Source organism: Ahaetulla prasina, chromosome 2 (assembly GCF_028640845.1).
Source record: "Ahaetulla prasina isolate Xishuangbanna chromosome 2, ASM2864084v1, whole genome shotgun sequence".
NCBI classification, from domain to species: domain Eukaryota; kingdom Metazoa; phylum Chordata; class Lepidosauria; order Squamata; family Colubridae; genus Ahaetulla; species Ahaetulla prasina.
Window position 1 is genome coordinate 289,463,412 of NC_080540.1, and position 20,136 is coordinate 289,483,547.

Genomic DNA, 20,136 nt, shown 5'->3' on the forward strand with positions numbered 1-20,136 from the left:
TTTTTCACACTTCTGTCCATTGCAACATCCCCACGGTCAGGTGATCCAAATTCAGATGCTTGGCAACTAACTCATATTTATGACCGGGGTCGAGAACCTTGGTCCCTTTAAGACTTGTGGACTTCATCTCCCAGAGTTCCTCAGCCAGCTTTGCTCGCTGAGGGACTCTGGGAGTTGAAATCCACAAGTCTTAAAGGGACCAAGGTTTGAGACCCCTGTTTATGACGGTTGCCGTGTCCCGGGGTCATGTGCTCACCTTCTGAAAAGCAAAGTCAATGGGGAAGCCAGTTACACTTAACAATTGCAATGATTCACTTAACAACCATGGCAAGAAAAGTCGTAAAATGGGGCAAAACTCACCTAGCAAATGTCTCAACAATGGACATTTTTGTGGCTCAGTTGTGGTCACAAGTCGAGGACTACCTGTATAAAATAGAAGAGGTTACATACTGTTTTTTGCAACCATCTTTCCACCCAAAAAAGAACTGATTCTATAACTTTATTTCTCTTCAGATACTTAGATGATTTCCCAAGCATTTGAAAAGCACTTGAATATTGGAACATTTGGAAAAGAATACTTAGCACTAAAGCTAGAATAAGGGGAGTCCTTGGTAGTCTCTGAGCTTAGTTGTGTTTATGCAGACGTTTCATTATCAAATTAGTGAACATCATCAGTGCTACTAGGGAGTGGAGTTTACTCTCCGTTTATATTCTAGTGCAGTGATGGCTAACTTTTTTGTTGTTGTGTGCCGAAAGCGCGCGCAATCGCATGCCATAGCGCGTGTGCATGCCTGCACCCATAATGCAATAAATGGGCAACCCCCCCCCGTGCCCTGCTACCCCACACATGTGCGCGTGACTCCCCTATACTCCCTCCACCCCTCGTGCCCTGTTTTGGGCCTGGCAGGCCTCCCTGCAGCCTCCTGGGACCAAAAATGGGCCGCGATGGGGTATAGCACCCCTCCGCAGCCCATTTTTGGTCTCAGGAGGCCGCAGGAAGGCCTGCTAGGCCCAAAATGGAGTGTGGAAGGGCGCGGCACCCCCCCCAACATGTGCGTGTGAACCCCCCACCTCCCCGGGCATGCGCATGCGCCGCCTGCATGTACCCTGCTCCTTGGCATACACGGCTTGAAAATCCGCTGGCCAGCAGGAGGCACATGCACATGTGGGGTGGAGCTGAGCTGGGCGACAGCTCGCGTGTCAGCAGAGAGGGCTCTGCGTGCCACAAGTAGCACGCGTCCCGTAGATTCGCCATCACAGTTCTGGTGGCTTTTGCTGTTGGTGTGCATGGTGTCGGAGGTTCTTCTTTAAAGCTAGAATAATAAGAAATCCTGCCAATCTTAGCTCATGCAACCTCTTCTCATCTTTCTTCCTAAAATATTGTAAAATCTTAGCAAAAGAACGGTAAGGTTCCCTGATTTTTCATTAAGCAGACAGTTTTAATCCGGTGGCTTTAAAAATAGTTATAGATATAAATGCAAGGTGCTTAGCTTGGATGGAAGGAAAAAAAATGTTTCATGTCTTATTTTATTTGATACCGCATTGGGAATTTGGAAGGAAGCCTTGCGTGTGAAAAATTATGCACCTTTTTATACATTTGCCCTGAAATGCACAGTTATGTGAAGCAATATTCCCTATCGATGTGATTGTTGCTAATCTCATTTTTGTACACACTTTTGAATGGTGGAACTGGGAAGGAGAGTTCAGAGGCATATAAAACCCAAAGGATACCTTTCTCCCAGCTCACATAATAATTTGGGAAGTAAGAATTAGGCTGTTTAGTGGTAAAACAGCATGAATTAAATACAGCTCATCTCTCTGGTCTGTACAATTGTGCAGTAATATTTCCCTTTGGTGGAATTAGAAATACTTACAATATTTAATGGGAATGTTTGGAGGATTTGCGTGCTGGGAAAGTTTTGTACACATAAATTAAAATGCAAACTACTATACTTTTCTTCTCCGTTAGTTTTAGTGATGCTGTTGCTAATGGCTGTTTCTACATAAGTAGTCCTTGATTTATAGCCATAATAGAACCTGCCCATTACGGTCATAAGTTGTAAAGTAGGTCATCACATGACTGGAGCAGTTTTTACAAACTTTTTGTAGAGAGTGTTAAGCAAACAGGGCGATCGATCGAGTGAGACCACGGCTGTGGTAAAGCGAACCCATTGTTTTGTAACAATGGGGCATTTTTTGCTAAAACCAGAAGTAAATGCTGTTTTTCAGTTAATGATATGCCATAAAAACACAGTTAGGTGACCTCGGGATACTGCAAATGGCAATAAATGTCGGCCAGTTACTGCAATCCTAATATGCGGTCATATTTCTATGAGGGACAGAGATGGAATTCAGCTGGTTCAGACCGGTTCAGGCAAACCGGTAGAATGTATATTCAGTTGGCCCCGCCCACCTGGCCCCGCCCTATCCTGTCTTTTATTTCCTGCTTTGTAGCTCATCTCAATCCCGCAGCACATCTGATTTCTTCCCCCCCCTCCTCGCTTTTCTACTTACCGTTGCTGACCTGGAAGCTAAGCAGCTGAGCTTCTAACTGCTCCATTTTCAGCGCTGCACGCAAGCGCCTTAGCACACACGCGTGCGCTCACTAAACTGGTTGTTAAACAGGCAGCATTTCACCACTGGTCTGGGGGATATGGTGATTGTCAGAACTTTGGAACTGGGTCATAACTACCTTTAGGGGAGATGTCAGTCAGAACTGTAGTCCTTGACTTACAACCACAATGGAGCCCCGAATTTCCATTTTAAGCAAGACAGTTGTTAAGTGAGTTTTGCCCTGGATTATGAACTTTTTGCCACAGTCAAGTGAACTTTCAGGGTTCCAAGGAACACCCCCAACGAAATAAAGCTCTGAGGCTTGAGGTTCCTCAAAGTTCCAATTTATTAGAGATGTCATGTTGGCACAGCTGGGAAAACCCGAAACTGAAAGCTTCCAGGTTTTCCACACCCAGTTGACAGTTCACAACCCTGCCCACACCTACAAATTCATCAAATTGTCCAATCAACTCTTCACACTCAATTGGATACAATCTTCAGGCAATCTACATCAGACGCAGGCAAAAGTCCTTGAATACGGAATGTTGTTATGACTAACTTTCTACCGCTCCAACAACAACCCCCTCCCAACTTCCCCAGCTAAAATATGTGGCAGTTAAGAAGCAAAAAGAAAATTGCCTTCCAAAACTGACATGAACCATGTGGCCATTAAGTGAATCTGGCTTTCCCTATTGACTTTGCTTCTCAGAAGCCGTCTGGAATGGTTAGAAATGACAGTCATATGACCCCAGGACAGTGCAACTGTCATAAATACATGCCAGTTGCCAAGCCTCTGAATTTTGATCATGTGACTATGGGGGAATGATACAACGGTCATGTGAAAATCAGTTGTAAGTCACTTTGTTCAGTGCTGCTATAACTTCTAACAGTCACTAAATGAATGGTTGTAAGTTGAGGACTATTTGTACAGTCGCTAAGGGACTACCTGTAGATTAAGGTATATAAACAGTCTGAAAATCACCTGTGAAGAAAGTAACTGTAGCTATAATTTACACTCTATTTTTCCATTTAATGCTGGGAAAAAGGGAATAGCAAAGTTTGCTTTTGTAGGAAAGAAGGGAGATTTGTCTAATAAGACTTAAAAAAACCCAACAATCCTGAAATGCTACTGCTTGGCCTCCCATCCAAAAGTCATAGCAATTTCCAGATGGTCACCCTATGATTAAGCACATGTAGAAACTCAGAGCTTGCAAATTCTTCAGTTCTGCTTCCCAGAGGGGAAAGTTGTACGTTGTAACGTGGGTTGAGGCTGAGGCTGCCATAATTTTGAACCGTTGTTAAACGAACTAAGTCGAGGGTTACCTGCATTTTCAAGATCTCACTAACTACAGTCTATCACAGTGGTCACCAACTGGTGGTCCATGGACCACTGGTGGTCCACAAGAAAATTTTGGTAGTCCTCAGAAAAATTATTTGCATTTTTTAATATTGCACTAAATCAGGGTTCCTCAAACTACGACCCCTGGGCCAGATATGTGTAATGAATGGTTGAGTTGCTGCAGAGAGTCTTCCCCTTGTGTGGGTCGGAGGGGAGCAGAAATTCCGACTTGGGGTCTGCTTCGGCCTCCTGGAGTGGGGCTTTGGTGAAGGCTGGAGGGAAGCGCCGCTGGTGGCAAAGAGCCGGAGGGCCTTGTTCCAGTGGGACTGCATCATGGCCTGGAACTGGCTGACCATCTCAGCCCCGCTGAGCCAAAAGGCACCATACCTGGCCTTGCACTCCCGCAGGTCTTCCCTCTGCTTGGAAAGCCTATGCTCCTAGTCCTCAGTGAGGTGCTTCTGCTGAGCCTCCTTCTCAGTCAGATCCAATTTGAACTGAGCCAACTGTTTTGCCAACTCTTTCTCATGGTGGCTGCTTAGCTCTGACAATTGCTTCCTGTTGGGGCCCTAAGGAGCCCGGGCGGGCAGGCGAGGAGTGGCTAGGAGGGGAGGGGCAAGTAGAGGCTGGCGAGGCACCCCTCCATGTGAATGATATTGACTTGGCCACACCCATCCAGTCACATGAGCACCTAGCCACGCCCACCCAGCCGGTCATTAGGCAGATCTTATTAGTGGTCCACGGGTTTTATTAGTGGTCCCTGAGGTCTGAAAGGTTGGTGACCTCTGCCGTAGATAGTCCTAGAGACTGTTTGAAGTTACGACTGATGCGAAAAAAGGGGACTTATGACTCGGATTCAAAGATCCAACAGTACGGCCTTCTCCAAAGTCATGTAACTTGTACTTCTGATTTTTGGAAAACCATGCTCATAGCGAACCATTGGTTTGCTTAACGACTATGGCTTTCACGTAATGACCGCCACAGAAAAACCAAAAATCCAGTTGGTCACAGAACCAACCTGTTTCATGTCTGTCATGACATAGGACTATAATAGGCATGCTCCATTATGGTCATATGTCAAGGACTACCTGTAGTACAAATCCACAATAATGAATTTCTAAGTCACTTTAAGCCAAAAGCAAATTGTTCACATTAATAATAAATGAATGACTTGCCTACTTAGTGTCAGATTTAGATTTTCAGTCTCTCCTGGTAAAAATTAGTAACTTCATTGTTGATTTATTTTAAAAGTTCATTGTTCCTAGTCTTTTGGTATGTGATAGCCAGCAGGGTTGCATTCTAGGTCCAGAACCACAGAAGGTAAACGGCTATGTGTGGGAATTAAATGAGCCCGTTGTGAGCTATAAATGTCAAGATTCTTTCATGGCAATTTTTCCTTGTATAATTAGAAATAAGAGCATTAACAGCATCTCAAGAGCTTGGAAGTATTGATTCAGGTTGTCACAGCAGCTTAGTTCTCTTCCCCGATTCTTTCCTCTCCTTATTTTCAGGAACATTTACGGTATTTATTTTCTTTATTCCTCACATTTATATGGCTGTCCACCTGACAAAAAGTGACTCTGGGCAGTGTGCAACAATCTGTAAAAGCAATAAGTAAATTAACACACAAAACACTAAAAATATAGAAACCATCCGAAGAGAAGAAACAATTAACTACAATGAAAACATTACCGCCTTATAATGCCTTGGTAAAACCGCATTTGGAATATGGCATCCAGTTTTGGCCACCACAATATAAAAAAGAGGTTGAGACTCTGGAAAGAGGGCAAAGAAGAGCAACCAAGATGATTAGGGGGACTGGAGGCTAAAACATACGATGAACGGTTGCAGGAATTGAGTATGTCTAGTTTAATGAAAAGAAGGACTAGGGCAGTGATGGCTGTCCTTTTTGCCGTTGCGTGCCAAAAGTGGGGGTCACGTGGGGCGTCGCGTGTGTGCCCACACCCATAATTTAATGCCCCCTGCACCCTATTCCCCCACGCATGTGCACGTGACACCCCCACCCCCCGCACTTCCCCCGCTTTTGACATGCAATGGCACGGTGGGCCTGGTAAGCCTGCTTTTCACCCTCCCCAGGCTCCAGAGGCTTTCTTGGAGCCTGGGGAGGGCAAAAATGACCTTCCCCCCCCAAAGGCCCTCTGGAAGCTGGAAAGTACCTTGTTTCCTGACTTCTGGTGGGCCCGGAAGGCCTGAAAATCAGTTGGCCGGTGCATTCATGCGCACTGGAGCTGAGTTAGGGTAGTGCTCGCGTGCCCACAGATACGGCTCCGCTTTCCACAGGTTCGCCATCAAGAGACTAGGGAGTGACATCATAGCAGTGTTTTAGTATTTGAAGGGCTGCCACAAAGAAGAGGGAGTCAACATTCTCCAAAGCACCTGAGGGCAGGACAAGAAGCAATGGGTGGAAACTAATCAAGGAGAGAAGCAACTTAGAACAGGGGTCTCCAACCTTGGTCCCTTTAAGAAGTGTGAACTTCAACTCCCAGAGCAAAACTGGCTGAGGAACTCTGGGAGTTGAAGTCCACACATCTTAAAGGGACCAAGGTTGGAGACCCCTGACCTAGAACATAGGAGAAAATTCCTGACAGTGAGAACAATCAACCAGTGGAACAGCTTGCCTTTAACAAGTTGTGGTTGCCTCCACTATTGGAGGCTTTTAAGAAGAGACTGGACAGCCACTTGTCTGAAATGTTATAGGGTCTCCTGCTTGAGCCGGGGGTTGGATTAGAAGACCTCCAAGGTCCCTTCCAATTCTGTTATTCTGCTATTCTGTTTTTCATCTAAGAACATCTTTGGTTCCCTGAGGCCTTGAGGCCTCATGGCACAAACAGATCTTGAAGGGCTTCCAGAATGGTTAGATGGATGGATTCAGTCTGACCTAATGTGGGGGAGAACATTCCATATGATGGGCAAGGTTATTGTTGTTGGTTATACAGTCAGCCAGATGTTTAGACTGGCTTTGACATTTTTGTCCACCTTACCGAGCCCTTCCCAAGTACCTGAGATAGGTAGATGTGTTTGTTTGATGGTATTAAAGATATTGTCGCAGGATGTAAGCTGTTCCAAGTAAAACTGCCTTTTGCAATTGATGGGTGAATGTGTCATTGCCGATGATGTTCAAGTGGTGCTCCAGATGTTTTGGGATTGCACCCAAGGCTCCTATGACAATTGATACAACCTTTACTTTCTTTTGCCACAGTTGTTGTATTTCTGTTTGCAGGACTTTGGACTTTGTTATCGTCTCCATTTCTTTCTCTTTTATTTTGCTGTCTGCTGGTACAGCAATGTCCACGATCCATACACTTTAGACATCATTATTATATTATCTAACAACGGCTTTATTGAAATAGCTTCCTTGCAATAGATTTTGGATAGTTTGATTAATGTTACAGAATTCCTATTGCTCCAACTAACTCCTGCCATTGTCATGTCCCACTCCTCCACTGACGGCCGGGTCAGGGAAATCCGAATCAGGCGTGCCTCTGCAGCTCTGCCAAAGTCCTAGCAAAGTCCTCAAGGCAGGCAGGAAACCAGAAAGTGACTTCAGCAAGATATGTTCGACTTTGCCTGACTCAGAGAATGCCAGAAAGCAGATCCTTTATATAGGCCATGGGGTGTGGCTCCATGACTCAACAATTATCCAGGCCTGCCCCTCCCTTCCTTCTGACGCCGCCGCCTATCAATTCTTCTGAAGCGAGGGTCACTCCAGTCGGCAGCTGTTGGTAATTGACCTCCCTCAGGCTCACATGCTGTGGGGGAGGGGGAGGGGTCTAGTTGCTCCGTTTGCCTGGGCATGGAGCCAGGGCTGGGGCCGGGAGGTGCCCCTTCCTCCTCAGCCTGTCTGGGCATGGAGCCAGGGCTGGGGCCGGGAGGCATACTAGGACATTCCTCAGCGTTCGGAAGCAGATAAGAAGACTCCGGCTGCGGTGAGAGTGGGCAAGACACAACAGCCATATAGAGTAGGGACGTGAGCTAACCTAGCATTGAATTAGTTTACCAGTAGCCTGGAAATCCTAAAAATGTCTATATTGAGAACAATATATACTTTGAATGACAATATTAAATTATTTTATGGGGGGGGTCCTTTTCCCCATAGGCGCTACGCTGGGGTACCATTAAAGTTAGAGTTCAGGAGCTGACAGTTACAGGTAGTCCTCAATTTATAACAATTCATTTAGTGACCGTTACACTGAAGTGACCGTTACAGTGTCACTGAAGTTACAGTGGCACTGAAAATGACTTTTCACACGTATGACCATTGTGGCATCCCAATGATCATGTGATCAAAATTCAGACGCTTGACAGCTGTCTCATATTTATGACGGTTGCAATGTCCTGGTGTCATGTGATCACCTTTTGCAGCCTTCTTGACAAGCAAAGACAATGGGGGAGCCAGATTCACGTAAAAACCATGTTACTAAGTTAACAACTACAATGATTCACTTAACAAAAGAAAGGTAATAAACGGGCAAAATTCACTTACCAAATGTCTTGTTGAGAAACATAAATTTTGAGCTCAATTGTGGTTGTAAGTTGAGGACTTACCTGTATTTCCTTTGTTGACCTGTGTTCATTTCCTGGTGCTCAACTTATCATCCTGCTTTCTTCCTTATCGTTTTTCCCTTTGTAGTATACAAGAGTTTGGATTCCTGACCCAGAAGAAGTCTGGAAATCAGCTGAAATCATCAGAGATTACAAAGAGGGGGATAAAACTCTCCGCCTGAAACTTGAAGATGAAACGGTAGGTATTTGGCTTGTGTTTTGTTTGTTTTTTCTCCTTTGTAAAGTTCTCTATCGTAGGCCTATCTTATGAATTGTTATTTAAAGGAAGGCTGGGAAAGTAATTTGATGGTTAAACAGCACTGAAATTTTAATACTGTAATTCTCCCCGTTGGCAGAGATTCCTAGAAGAGATGTAAACAGGTTTTAAAAATGAATAACGTTGAACCTATACCGTATTTTTTGGACTATAAGACGCATCGGAGTATAAGACACATCACGATTTCGAAGAGGAAAACAAGAAAAAAAATAGTTTTTGCCATCCCCGGCCCCCAGGAGCACTCTGCAGGTCTCCCAAACCCTCTGGGGGGCTCCTGGGGGGCTAGGGAGGGGAAAATGTGATATGTGGGGGGTTTGGGAGGCCAAAAACGAGCCTGTTTTTCGCAAAAGTGGGATGCGCAGAGGGTTTGGGAGGCCTGCAGAGTGTTCCTGGGGGCTGGGGAGGGCAAAAACGGGAACCGTCCCTTTTTGGCCTCCCAACCCCCCCACGCATCATGTTTTTGCCCTCCCCAACCCCAGGAGCACTCTGCAGGCCTCCCAAACCCTCTACGCATCCCATTTTTGCTAAAAATGGGCCTGTTTTTGGCAAAAACGGGATGCACGGGGCGGGGTTTTGAGAGGCCAAAAATGGCTGTATTCGGTGTATAAGATGCACCAACATTTGCACCCTCTTTTGGGGGGGGGGAGTGTACATAGGGAAGTGAAGAGTTAAAGCAGGTATTTTTCATTGCCCGTTTTCACAGTGTAATTATTTTTTTGCAGGTTTTCTTTTCTTACAATTTGTTTTCTTCGACTGTAAAATTCAGTGCTTGTGATTCTGGATATGCCGTGTTTCATCCAAGGGCTAAGCTAATTGTTCATTTAAAGAAACCTTATTGCACCATACAGAAAAAGAGATTCAGTGTTTCTGAGAATTGTTGCCCGATTACACTCAATTGAATCCCTATTAATATGATTTTATCATTATACTCAATGAGCAAGGTTAGGGCGTGTCAAATTTTTCAACTTTCCATTTCCAAACATTAGGGATGCTCCAAAGTTGTGACATACCTTGGGAGGTAGATATTTTGGTTACTTTAACATCATTTAGATGTGCTTGGTAAGGAACTACATAAATATCATAACTTTTTAACATTTTGTCTGTTTCATTTGAGCATTATTATGAGTGGCCATTGTGTTTTCAAGTCACATCCTTTAAGGCAATTATTTTAAAATGTGATTCTTTTTAACAGTTTGAAGAGGATGCAAGCATGAATTAAGTATTCAATGGCACCTGACATCTTTGGATATTGTGTTGGCAACTTCTGTGGTTTGAATAATTGGGCCTAAATATAACAGACACCTATAAGTATCTATTCTGTCTCACTGGCCTGAAAAATATCAAACAGCAGAGATTGAAATAGGATGTATCATAAACAATATTGGAAATTCATTAGAATAAAATTCCAGTAACTTCTGAAAAAAACTTAGTGTTTTTGCTGCTGATACCAATAAACGAATAACACCAATTCATCTGATAAATGCAGTTTTCATGGAAGTGCTTCTAATTTAAGATATGGTGTGGTGTTACCTAGCTGGCCAATTTAGTGGCAACAGAAATTCTTTATCTATCATTGTTGAGTATCAGATCATTTGTGATAACCAATGAGTTAGCAGATGCCACTTTCACTGTCTGCAAAATCTACCAAGTCTACATTGTGACTAATTTTTAAGCCTGCCAAGTTGTCACTGTTTATACAAGGTGTATCTCACCCTTATAAAAGAGGTAACAGAAAGCAGTGTTTCTCAACCTTAGCAACTTTAAGCTGCGTGGACTTCAATTCCCAGAATTCCCCAGCTGTGCTGGCTGAGGGATTCTGGGAGTTGATGTCCACACAGCTTAAAGTTGCTAAGGTTGAGAAACACCGGCATAAAGGCATTTGGCCGGCAAAATGCTAGAGGAGGTTCCTCCAGGCCGAAAATGTTTTGGCTGCCAGAGGCACTGTGGGCCGGTCCTTTGTTATTTCCAGGCCAGATTTAAGCACCCCATAGGCTGGATCCGGTCCGCGGGCCTTGAGTTTGACACTCTTCCTGTATAGGAATCACCATGGGTGGAAGAGAATATGTTTGAAAGAGATCTTCAAGAGTTAATTGCTATGTCTTCGAAAGTTCCTGTCCTTTAGACCATTGGTTCACTGGGATTCTACTGTCCCTCATTAAAGGTGTTTCTATTAATTAATAAAGGTCATATGAATTTGAACTGTCCCTGAATGCAGGCCAGATCCAGATCCAAAAAAGGTGATTGGGATTCCTACTTGCAAGTACTAACTGGGTTAAAATCAGTGGTGGGATTCAGCCAGTTCGCACCACTTCGGGAGAACCGGTTGTTAACTTTCTGAGCAGTTTGATGAACTGATTATTGGAAGAAATCATTAGAGCAGAGAACCGGTTGTTAAATTATTTGAATCCCACTACTGGTTAAAATGGTCTTATTAATTCCCAGCTCTATAGAAATAGCTTGCATAAAATAATGGCAAACCTGACTCAACCTCATATATATACTGTAACATATGAGATGGACTCTTGCTCCGATAATTAAAATACAATCAAGCTGTTCCACAAAAGCGGACTCTTTTTTAAAATAATAAAAACGGTATAATCATCACTTTCATTACTTCTATTTTAGCATAATCTGGAGCAAAGTTGTTCCACTGATTAATTGTTCTCACTGTCAGGAAATGTCTCCTTATTTCTAGGTTGGATCTCTCCTTGATAAATTTCCATCCACTGCTTCTTGGCTATTTATAGACCATACTAATTTGATAGATCATGCTGATTTGGGAGGCCATTTTCCTGGATTTTAATATTATGAAGATTAGGACATGTCAGATTTAAAGGCAAATAGGTGTACATCAGGGGTGAAATGTTACTGGTTCGTTCTGGTTCGGGTGAATCGGTAGTGATAAAAACTACCGGTTCGGATGAACAAGTAGTAAAAACAAGCTACCGGTTCGGGGGAATCTGTAGTTAAAAAAAGCTACGATCCGACGATCAGCTGTGCTGCTCGATTTAGCTCAATTTAGCTTTGCTAGAAAGCAGAAAATCCCGCACGGTAAAATCCCCCCCCGTTCTACTTATGGTGCGTACTGTGCATGCTAAATCAAGGTTTATAAATGTGCAGTGCACATTTGGTGCGCACTGTGCATGTGCACACAGCGTGCATTTGGTGCGGATGTGTGCACACAGCGCGCATGCATGGCCAGCGAACCGGTAGCAAACCAGTTCAGATTTCACCACTGGTGCACACGAAAGGTAATTCCTATCTGAAACACATTAAAGCAACTGTGTCTTTTCCCAGAAATGAAACAAGTTGGGCTTAGTCCAGGGAAAGGCATATTTGACTTATGCAGTGCTGAAGGATGCTCCATGTATTTTGAAGCATCTTTCAGAATTTGAATCTGAAAGACCAAATACTTGGTAACATGCTGTATGCACATAGCTGCTAAATAAGACATTTATTAAAATTATGGTAATTCTGAGATGTGAGAGAGATTTTAGATCACCCATCCCAAAAAGCTAAAAATTTAGAAAATGACTGAAATGGGTGAACTAATCGAGTTGATGGGATATGCTTTGTAACTAGAAAGCTCAATTAGGAGAGATTACAATATAAATATATAATAGTAATAATAAATGTAAGGATTTTTTTTTATTCTATCGCATCTTTATTATTTTTCATAAATAATTCAAGGTGACCAACATACATAATATGCCTTCCTCCTCCTATTTTCCCCACAACAGTCCTGTGAGGTGGGTTGGGCTGAGAAAGAGTGACTGGCCCAAAGTCACCCAGCCAGCTTTCATGCTTGAAGTTGGATTAGAACTCACCATCTCCTGGTGATTGGCCCAAAGTCACCCAGATAGCTTTCATGCTTAAGGCAGGACTAGAACTCACCATCTCCTGGTGATTGGCCCAAAGTCACCCAGCTTGCTTTCATTCCTAAAGCAGGACTAGAATTCACCTTCTCCTGGTTTCTAGCCTGGTATCTTAACCACTAGACCAAACTTTCTCACTAATTCTGAAGTTCATGTTTGAGTGTAAAATAATACACATATAATACTCATTTAATTTTATTTATTTGCTCCTAATTTTTTATGTACAAAAGTAGTGTTTTCATTTTTTTTTACATATACATCCCCTGATTCATGAAAACTGGTTATAAATGATATCTGAATTCTAACTAAAATGCTGATATCTTTATTTTTTTTTTTATTTATTTTATTTGCATTTATATCCCGCCCTTCTCCGAAGACTCAGGGCGGCTTACATTATGTCAAGCAATAGTCTTCATCCTATTTGTATATTATATACAAAGTCAACTTATTGCCCCCAACAATCTGGGTCCTCATTTTACCTACCTTATAAAGGATGGAAGGCTGAGTCAACCTTGGGCCTGGTGGGGCTTGAACCTGCAGTAATTGCAAGCAGCTGTTGTTAATAACAGACTGTCTTAGCAATCTGAGCCACCAGAGGCCCTTTTGTGAATCATCCGTGAAATTCATAAATTTGGATTCCTGGTCTGAGCAGAGAGTTGGATTTGGCCTTTCTCCAACTCTCTAGAATGGATCATCCTTGGAGCAATCTGTGTAAAGAAAAAATAATCAAGTCTAAAATTACAGTCTTAATCTAGAAACCTTAATGAGAAATATTCCCTGCACAATGTTTTTTGTGTTTCTGATAGTACAGGTGGTTTTTGCCTTGAGACCATTCACTTAACAACATTTCAAAACTGACACTTGTGTGGGAAGTGATTCACAATTACAACCAGTGAATCATCCCCCAAGGTCACATCATCACAATTCAGGCGCTTGGCAACTACTCGCATTTATGACCAGTTGCAGCGTCCTGGGGTCACATGATTACTGTTTGTGACCTTCCCAGTCAGTTTCCTGCAAATAACGTCAATTGGAGAAGCAGGATTCACTCAATGACCATTTGATTCACCTTACGACCATGGTAAAATTGGTCATAGAATCGGGTCTGGTTACAGGATGTCTTGATTTACAACTGTGATGATTTTATGACAAAAATTGCGGGTCCAGTTTTGGTTGTAAGTTGAGGACTAGCAGTAATTGAGACAGATTGTGGGGAGATTGTGGAAAGGGATGAAAAAGATGATAGCTATAAACAAGACACCACAGATGAGTCAGTTGTCAGCTTACCTTATAAACAATAGTTTAGCTCAAGTGAAGAGAAATTTGGAAAGAAGCATCTCAAAGCTTTCAAAAAAAATTTCCACCTTAATTAACTCACTGTACAGGAGGCTAAGGGCTCCGGGGCTAAGACGCTGAGCTTGTCGATCAAAAGGTTGGCAGTTCAGCAGTTCAAATCTCTAGTACCGCATAACAAGTTGAGCTCCTGTTACTTGTCCCAGTTTCTGCCAACCTAGCAGTTCGAAAGCACGTAAAAAATGCTAGTAGAAAAATAGGGACCACCTTTGGTGGGAAGGTAACAGCGTTCCATGTGCCTTTGGTGTTGAGTCATGCCGGCCACATGACCACGGAGACGTCTTCAGACAGCGCTGGCACTTCGGCTTTGGAACGGAGATGAGCACTGCCCCCTAGAGTCAGGAACGACTAGCACATATGTGCGAGGGGAAACTTTACCTTTACCTTACAGGAGGCTGGGAAAAATTTATTACGGTTTCCAAGATTCCGCATTTACTGCACCAAGTATTAAGAACACCTTGGCTTAAATACCTTGGGATCTTTCCCAACTGTGTGACACTTGTCAGTGAAAAATTGAAAGGAGAAGTTGAAAAATTACAAGGATTTTTAGGTGAAAAAATTAGAAGCAATCCAGAAAAATATAAAAGATTTAGACCAGGGATCTCAAACTCGATTTCATTGAGGGCTGCATCAGGGTTGTGTTTGACCTTGGGGGGCCGGGGTGGGCATGGCCAGTTAGATCTCACTCATCCTGGGGGCGCCTGTAGTGGCCTGAGCACTGTGCCAGCGAAAACGGGCTCCCAAGCTCCGTTTTCGCTGACAGAGAACTGGCCCTGTTCCCATATATTCTCTGCCTCCCAAGTCCCAGCTGATTGGGAGGAAATGGGGATTTTGCAGTAACCTTCCCCTGGAGTGGGGTGGGAATGGAGATTTTACAGTATTCTTCCCCTGCCACACCCACCAAGCCACACCCACAGAACTGGTAGTAAAAATTTTTGAAACCCACCACTGATTGTCATGTATCTTAATAAATCTCATCTAGTTCTTAGGTTGTAGATTTCATTTCGGTCGGGAATTTTGTTTATTTTCATTTTTTCCTGCCTCTGTCAGGAAATCAACATTTGTTGATCCAGACCCTTTTGAGCTGGGTGAATTAAAAAAAATTATCTCTTAGTGCTTTTTAATTATTTATGTTTTATTTTAGATCATTCACTGCCCTGAGTTTTCAGCGTGTAGAAAAAGGTCATATAAATTGCAGCAATAAATAACTCACACATGCCTGAAATACACAGAGGAACTGTGGTGAAGATCAGAGCTCAGTTCATAGTTGAAGGAACATTAAACTGGCACAGCGAACAAGCAAGCGCCACGGAGATTTGAGAATAAAATGCATTGGTTATAATCAGTGGTGGGATTAAAATAATTTAACAACCGGTTCTCTGCCCTAATGATTTCTTCCAGCAACCAATTCACCAAACTGCTCAGAAAGTTAATAACCGGTTCTCCCGAAGTGGTGCGAACTGGCTAAATCCCACCACTGATTATAATAAGCAAAATATTTTAGGTGGCCATAAAACAGAAACCCAATAATACAAATTAGTAAATCACAACAACTTAGATCTTCCGATTTTTTTCATCAAAGTAAAACTACCTTCGCATCACCCTGCCTTATCTCACTTTGCATGTGTGCAAATAGATGTGTACACATACCTATAAACACGCCATCTGTTTTTTTAAAAAATGAAGCCTTTTTTTAACACGCACAAAGCTAAAACAGTGGGGAATTATGCACTGCGCCCCTGGCATTTCCAGCATCTGGATGGCCAGATGGTAACACATTTTTTTGGCTCTGTTTCAGTTGAGCAGCTGTGAGTTTAAATTGAGAAAACTTCATGGTATGTTTTCTTTTTATCCTTAAACACCTTTACTGGTGGTCTCCTAGGGTGCTGCTTCAATTCTTTAAGGAACTGAAAAGAGAAAGGGCATCATAATTTAAATTGGGAGGATCCAACCTTGGCTACTTTAAGACTTGTGGACTTTAACTCCCAGAATTCCTCAGCCAGCATGGCTGGCTGGGGAATTCTGGGAATTGAAGACCACAGGTTTTGACCACAGGTTTTTAAAGTTGCCAAGGTTGGACCCCTCCCCCCACTGTGGCTCATATAGAAAATTTGGTCAGTTAGAGGACCATAATAGCTGACTGTAGGCTTCTATTTTATTAGATCTACCTGGGTTTTTTTTCCCATCTCCATCTCTACCATATTACTAATTAGTTTCTTAAAACCAGTTTGTAGATCCCCTGACTCCAAATTCAGTAAAAGTCAAGGGCTGAATAAAAGGTTAGTCACTGGAGGTTCGTCCACTTTGCTAAGCCTTAATGTTGGTTGGTTTGATTTTGGTTTGGAGTGTGAACTCTGGTTTATTCCATAAACCATGTTGGGGGAAAAATTAGGGCTTTGGTGTGACTTGAGAGCCATCCATAGACCTAAGCCCTACAGTAGCTTGGCTTATTGTTGTATGCCAATGCAGACTTTGGGCCAGAGTGTAATGAAAGGAAATTGTGTTAACATCAGTTTGTAACCATGCTGGATGTAGGTTGGTAGAATGTAGACATTTCCTGGATTAAGTGGTCCATTGGTCCTCCAGGAAAATGAAGTGAGAATAGCAGCTCAGAAGCCTTCCCCTTCCCCAACTTTCCTGCTCTTGTTTTTCCTTTCCTTTCCTTTCCTTTCCTTTCCTTTCCTTTCCTTTCCTTTCCTTTCCTTTCCTTTCCCTTCCTTTCCCCTCCCCACCCCTTCCCTTCATTTCCCTTCCCTCCATGTCCCTTCCCTCCCCTCCCCTTGTTTTATCTTCCTTTCCTCTCCTCTCCTCTCCTCTCCTCTCCTCTCCTCTCCTCTCCTCTCCTCTCCTCTCCTCTCCTCTCCTCTCCTCTCCTCTCTCCTCTCCTCCTCTCCTTTTCCTTCCCTTCCCTTCCTTTCCTTTCTTTCCTTCCTTCCCTTCCCTCCCACCCCTTCCCTTCATTTCCTTCCTCCATGTCCCTCCCTCCCTCCCTTGTTTTATCTTCCTTTCCTTCCCTTCCCTTCCCTTCCCTTCCCTTCCCTTCCCTTCCCTTCCCTTTCCTTTCCCCCTTTCTCTTTCCCCTTTTCCTTTCTCTTTCTCTTTCCCTTCTCCTTCTCCGCTTCTCCCCATTTTCCCCTTCTCTTCCCCCCCCCCATAAAGGACTTCAAGGTCTAATCCTCCACTTTCTCCACATTGTGAGTCCAGTGCTAATAGAGCCACCTCATCCCTTTGTGTCCTCCCCTCACGCCAATTATAACAGCATCAACAATTAGAAATAGCTGATTAGTGCAAAAATTGCTGTGGTAGCTGGTCTCTTAATTGTCAGGGCCGGCAGAGGTTGCTATCAGGGTTATGATTTGACAGACTGTGTGAGGGTAGCGGGCTTTTCCCCCTAACCAAGGTGAATGACAGGGTAGTTTTGTATGTCGTGTGAATGCCATCCCCATTTCTGGGCTGGAATCAACCGTCCCCAACAAGGTACAAGCCTTTCAGAGTGTTCTTATTTTCTCACCCTAGTTCTGTCAGATATATTCCCTTCATTTTGCTTTCAGCTGAGTTGACAAGTCACTCCCGTTTATTAGATTGGGCATGATGGATGTAAGACAGCAAGAGCGAGAGGGCACACATGAGCACAGAGTTAGCCAGTGCCGAGAACAGAAAACAACGTGCCAAAGAACATCAAAGCACGCCGATGCCAACAGCCTCGCCCAACCTGGCACCCACCCAGGTTGCAATTCCTCAGATTCCCCATTAGCATGGCGGAAGGTTATCATTTCTAGCAGGCCCAGCCAGATGCCTTTTGGCAACGGTATGATAAAAAGTAAGGTCAGGTTTGAAACCTGGAAACTGATATGCGGATAGGTGTCTCCTCGTAATTTTCTCGGCAACTGCATAAACGTGGCTGGCCAGCACAGATTTCATGGTGGTTACATCCAAATTGTAACCAGGGTGGACTCAAAGCAAGGTCAGCCAGGGATTGCCACAAAGAAGAGGAGGTCAACCTATTTCCTAAAGCACCAGAAGGCAAGAAACAACGGATGGAAACTAATCAAGGAGACAAGCAACCTGGACTTAAGGAGAAACTTTCTAACAGTGAGAACAATTAACCAGGGGAACAACTTGCCTTCATATTTGTAGGTGCTTCATCACTGGAGGTTTTTAAAGAAGAGGCTGGATAGCCATTTTCCTGAAATCATATACGGTCTCCTGCTCAAACAAGGGGTTGGACTAGAAGACCTCCAAGGTCCCTTCTTTCTCTATTCTGATTGATTACTGAGACAATTTATCGACAGCAGTGTTTCTCAATCTTGGGAACTTTAAGATGTGTGGACTTCAACTCCTAGGATTCCTCAGCCAGCATTTTTTACAGGATTGTCGTAACTTTGAATGATCGCTGTACAGATGGTCATAAGCAGTGGTGGGTTGCCCCCGGTTCGGACCGGTTCACAAGAACCAGTAGTAAAACCGGTGGGAGGCTCTGTCCACAGACCTGGACGTCATCAGGAAGTTTCTGCGCATGTGCATTCGCTCGTGCGTGTGTGCGGTCCCGTTGTGAACTGGTAGTAAAGGTAAGTAGAACCCACCCCTGGTCATAACTCATGGACTACCTGTATGGCTATGTGTGGTCCTAGACCTGGGTTTATTATAGCAAGGCAAAAGTATGCTTAGCATCTTTGCAAATTTTTTAGTTCAATGGTCCTGTTGTGTCTCGTCCGATCTCACCACAGCCGGGGCCTTCTTATCTGCTTCCGAACACGGAGGAATGTCCTAGTATGCCTCCTGGCTCCAGCCCTGGCTCCATGCCCAGACAGGCTGAAAAGGAGGAAGTATCTCCAGCCCCCAGCTCTGGCTCCATGCCCAGGCAAACGGAGCAACTAGACCCCTCCCCCTCCTCCACAGCATGTGAGCCTGAGGGAGGTCAATTACCAACAGCTGCCGACTGGAGTGACCCTCGCGTCAGAAGACTTGATAGGCGGAGGCAACAGAAGGAAGGGAGGGGCAGGCCTGGATAAGTGCTGAGTCATGGAGCCACACCCCATGGCCTATATAAAGGATCTGCTTTCTGGCATTCTCTGAGTCAGGCAAAGTCTAAACATATCTTGCTGAAGTCACTTTCTGGTCTCCTGCCTGCCTTGAGGACTTTGCTAGGACTTTGGCAGAGCTGCAGAGGCACGCCTGATTCGGATTTCCCTGACCCGGCCGTCAGCGGAGGAGTGGGACACGACAGGTCCGGAAGCGATGAGTGATGGGAAAACAAAATGTATCTTCTCTTCTGTATGCATCCTTGTTTTTAAAAAATGGCTGAACAGAAGTCTGGTTGTATGCACACATCATATATACAGGTAGTCCTCAAGTGACAACAGTTCGTTTAGTGACTGTTCAAAGTTACAATGGCACCAAAAAAAAAAAAAATGACTTAGCAACAGGGGTGAAATGTAAAATTTGTTACTACCGGTTCTGTAGGCATAGCTTGGTGGGTGGGTGGGGGTTATGTGACTGGGTGGGCGTGGCCAACTTTTTTTTTTTTTACTTTTAAAAGCATTTTTTCTACAACCTCTTTGGCCGAAGAGGTTGTAAAAAAATGCTTTTAAAAGCCTCTGGCGATCAGGCAACTCAGCTGGGATCACCAGAGGAGCCTTTTAAAAGCTTTTAAAGAGTTCTGACAATCCCAGCTGAGTTGCCTGATCGCCAGAACCTTTTAAAAGCATTTTTTTAACAACCTCTTTGGCCAAAGAGATTGTAGAAAAAATGCTTTTAAAGGGTTCTAACGATCCCAACTGAGTCGCGCGATCATCAGAGGCTTTTTTTTTTTTAAAAGCATGTTTTCAGCCAAAGAAAAAATGCTTTTAAAAGTAAAACAAAAAACCTCTGATGATCATGTGGCTCAGCTGGGTGGGGAGAGGACAGGGATTTTTGCTACCGGTTCTCTGAACCACCGCCACCATTGTTACCGGATCAGTCGATCCAGTCCGAACCCGGAGCATTTCACCCCTGCTTAGCAAATAGCAATAGCACTTAGACTTACATACTGCTTCTCAGTGCTTTACAGCCCTCTCTAAGCAGTTTACAGAATCAGCCTATTGCCCCCAACATTCTTGGTCCTCCTTTTACCGACCTCAGAAGGATGAAAGACTGCGTCAACCCTGAGCTGGTGAGATTCAAACTGCCAAATTGCTGGC

The 20,136-nt window shown here is 43.9% G+C and overlaps 1 protein-coding gene across 1 annotated transcript in view; it reads left to right on the top strand.

The window, feature by feature from the left end:
- Positions 1-20,136, top strand: part of MYO5B (myosin VB) — a 322,900-nt gene that overhangs the window by 31,875 nt on the left and 270,889 nt on the right. The window contains exon 2 of the mRNA XM_058170954.1: positions 8,541-8,651. Within this exon, the coding sequence (XP_058026937.1) occupies positions 8,541-8,651 (111 nt within the window). The remainder of the gene's footprint in view (positions 1-8,540; positions 8,652-20,136) is intronic.